Source organism: Octopus bimaculoides, chromosome 16, assembly GCF_001194135.2.
Source record: "Octopus bimaculoides isolate UCB-OBI-ISO-001 chromosome 16, ASM119413v2, whole genome shotgun sequence".
Lineage (NCBI taxonomy): Eukaryota > Metazoa > Mollusca > Cephalopoda > Octopoda > Octopodidae > Octopus > Octopus bimaculoides.
The window spans coordinates 6,830,157-6,833,911 of NC_068996.1; the positions used below are offsets into that span (position 1 = coordinate 6,830,157).

A 3,755-nucleotide genomic window follows, 5' to 3' on the forward strand; every position below is an offset into this window, starting at 1 on the left:
AGTAGAACTCATTTCTGGAAACCTCATGGCATACTCAGATTGTTGAAAAATAATATGGCCCCTAAAAGGGATCCTTATGTATATCTAAATATCTACTACATATGTGGGAAATTCTGTTTGTGAGTGTGTTTGTGGAGTTGTTAACTAACTCCTCCTACATCGTTTTATCGATTTTGATGAAACTCGACACGTGAGTAGAACTCATTTCTGGAAACCTCATGGCATACTCAGATTGTTGAAAAATAATATGGCCCCTAAAAGGGATCCTTATGTATATCTAATATATTTTAGTTTAAAAACCAAAGGAAATAACCCATTCGCCCTTGAAGGGATCGGTATATATATATTTAACCAAGGGAAATAACCCATTCATTTTCCTAATTTATTTGGTAAAAATGAAATTGAGTAGGCTTATTTCTTAGTATTTGAACTGTTAGAGTTATTTTCGCAATTTTCACATACATACATACATACATGCTTACATACAAACATACATACATACATATATCCATACATACACACACGCATACCTACCTACCTACCTACCTACATACATACATACATACATACATACATACATGCTTACATACAAACATACATACATACATACATATATCCATACATACACACACGCATACCTACCTACCTACCTACCTACCTACATACATACATACATACATACATACATACATACATACATACAGTTCAGAATTGCGAGTTTTGTAACTTCAGCTCAGATTGAATTTGAACTATTTTCTCACCGTATTTCTTTGCGATTGTACTGCATTCTTCTTTCCATCTTCTGCTAATTATTTTCTTTGAATTGAGAAGCTTCTTTAATTCTACCATAGTGTAATGATTTCCATCTTCAAAACTCTGCAGTTTCAATTAAAAATCTTGTGAGTTGAAAGACATTTCCTTTTTCATAACAGCAATGCTTTTACGCAGGTTACGCTGTATCTCTTCCTGTTCATTGTTTGCTTATAACATATTCACCTTTAGTTCGTTAATTTCCTGGATCAACTGAAATTTTATTTTTTGCCAGTCGGCTGTTGTTACTGTTCGGCGAAGACGCTTACTCCTTTAGTTTTTTCATTTTCTTTCATTAAAAGATCTATTTTCTGGTCCAAGTTTTCCCTATCACGTTCTTGCTGATGTTCAAATTTGTCAAGCTTCCTCTCAGTGTCATCTTTAGATTTTAAAGCTTCTTTTAAACACGGTGTAAGCTTTTCTTTGACTTCTTTGAGAGACTTAGTCTTCTCTACAAAGTTTTGATGGACGTTTTGTAATTCTGACTCAACATTTCTTTTATCTCCAGGACACCTTCTCATATCAATTTCTCTCTCAGAACGTTCCATTTCAAAGAAGTGGACCTTTTTATTTAGTTTTACAATCCTGACATTGAGAAGAGATTTCACATCATCTACATCTTTTCTGGTCGCTTTGCCAACATCTTCCATCAAGTCATCAACGACTTTCTGTAAACAGATGATCTGTTCTTTTTTTGTGTAGAAACGTGTTTGGCCAAATCTTTATCTAGAATTGCATTTTCCACAATTTGCTGAACATTTTTCTTGTCTTCCACCAGATCTGTGCAACCAAGGTTTAGGTCCTCTGCATACCTCACTTGCATCCGCCTCAACCGCAACACCTGAGCGTCATCCAAGCACTGACAAAAATCCGTGCGAACAGGCCATGTAAATACACTGATAGACCTCCACTTCCTCTGACTTCACTTCTTCTGCAGGTACGCGGGCGACACTGCTCTTGGTCCACTGCCTGGCACAGTCCCACAATTGGCTGCCACAACCAGCACTTCATCAGCACCTGTCTCCACCAGGGTTCGTCCTACCATCACTCCAGCCTTCATCTTGCACTCTCTCTGTCGGCTCCACCATCCCAAGGCAGCCATCAAATGATCCATCCATACTACACTGGAGCAGTAATTCCGATCTTGCTGGGATCATTGTCGTCCGTAATGTTCTTACCTCACCGCCAGCTGTGGTCCGCTTTACCACCTTAACAGGGACTGATCTTCCTTGCACCCAAAGCTTCATGGAGCTTCTTTGGAATATTCGACTGGCTGTTGCTCCTTAACACCAGCCCCTTCTAGTTTTCCGACTCTCCTTTAACTTCTGTTACCTTTTTACTCTTCTTTCTTACAGGACAGTCAAAACTCAGATGTTCCTTTCACCGCATGTCCAGCAATCTCTCCCAGATGTGAACTTTCTACTATCATCCAGCTTTTGTTCTCTTTTCAAGCTGTAACAATCTTACTTCCTGTGTCCTGCTTTCCAACAGTGCCAGCAACTTCTTCCAACCATCTCTTGTTCTTTCTTCTCCAAATATCCCTCTCTTTTATACCCTGACTTTTCGCAATACCAACAACTTTCATTAAGTTTTCCTGCTTCACGTACTTACCCCATACTTGCTTTGGATCCGGAACTGTAGTCCACCTGGAAACTTTTTATGCTAGACCTTACATATGATTTAAATTCTAGAACTCTAGACAGTGCCTCTTGCATGATATTCAGTTGTGCCCAGAGCGTCGATAAACTGCTCTTTCAGAAGAAGAGTGAAGAGGTTGGATGTTGTCTTATGTGCCACGCTTTCCAGGTCCTGGGCAATCTATTGTAGTGACTCCCCCCAAGCCCTTACACAACTCCGAATTCGTGCCCTGTACACTTCACTCTGGTACATAGTGCCATATCTTCTTTGTAACATTTCAACTAATGAAGAGTAACGGCTTCTGTCCTCCACTGACAACTGGCTCAACACTTTTACTGTAGCACCCTTTAGACTAGCAGCATGCTGAACTGCTCTTTGCCTACTGTTCCAACCATTCTGGTCAACCTTTATCTCAAACAGGACACAGTAGGCTTCCCATGACACTTTTCCGTCAAATTCTTGTGGCTTCTTCTTAATAGAAATTCTACTGTTGCCTTGCACTTCGCTGGATCTGGGCCTAAATATTGGAGCCTCATGATTCCGTCCAGGACTCAAAACTGCCCCTTGACCACCAGCAGGCACACCCGCTTCTGAAAGAGCACCTCTGGACATTTGGCCATTTTCAACATTCAATACATGTCGTCCACCATTTTCGCACACTCTCTGCAAATCAGCCTGAGGATCAGCAGCACAAAACTGTTCCACGGCTTCCATTCTCTCATTAAGCATATTCATATACATGTTGCTAACACCATATAATATCATCACTCACCTCACATCTGTACTGCTGTAATTCTTCACAAAGCTTTTTCTTGAACTGCTGTTGACCTTTCTCCATTCTTCTTATGAATGTGTCTAGCTGTCCCCGAAGACATGTGTGCTGCGCTTTCTGCTCTTCGTTAAACTCAGTCACTTTATTACTTTGGTTTTGCAATATTTTCACGATTGCAACCAGAGACACTTGTTCCTTCCCTGCCCTGCCTCCTTGTGCGCACTCCTTCCAATTCAATAACGAATAATTGGCTCGCTGCAGCAATAAAAATCTCACTTCTGACACCAAAAACGTTGTGAAATGCGGCCTCCTGACGCCAACACGGCTCCAACAGTCTAGCCAGTAGCTAAGAAACTGCAGGCTAGCCCAGTAAGCCAATTTGCTTAGAGTGGAAGAAGTTGTCGTACCTGATTGAATGTCTTGTGTAATATGCTTCTACGTCGCTCGGATTCGCTTCGACTGGTCACATCGCAGCTTCGTATCCAACTTGACACCGACAGTCTTCGTATCCAACTTGACACTGACTGTTTACGTT

General features: G+C 40.9%; 1 protein-coding gene across 1 annotated transcript; it reads right to left on the reverse strand.

Annotated features, from left to right (window-relative positions):
- Positions 1-705: 705 nt before the first annotated feature.
- Positions 706-3,189, reverse strand: LOC106872331 (uncharacterized). Its single transcript, XM_052973682.1, is given in 4 exon segments — positions 706-966; positions 1,068-1,501; positions 1,504-1,669; positions 2,659-3,189. Coding segments are annotated over 4 exon segments (1,392 nt in total).
- Positions 3,190-3,755: the final 566 nt, after the last annotated feature.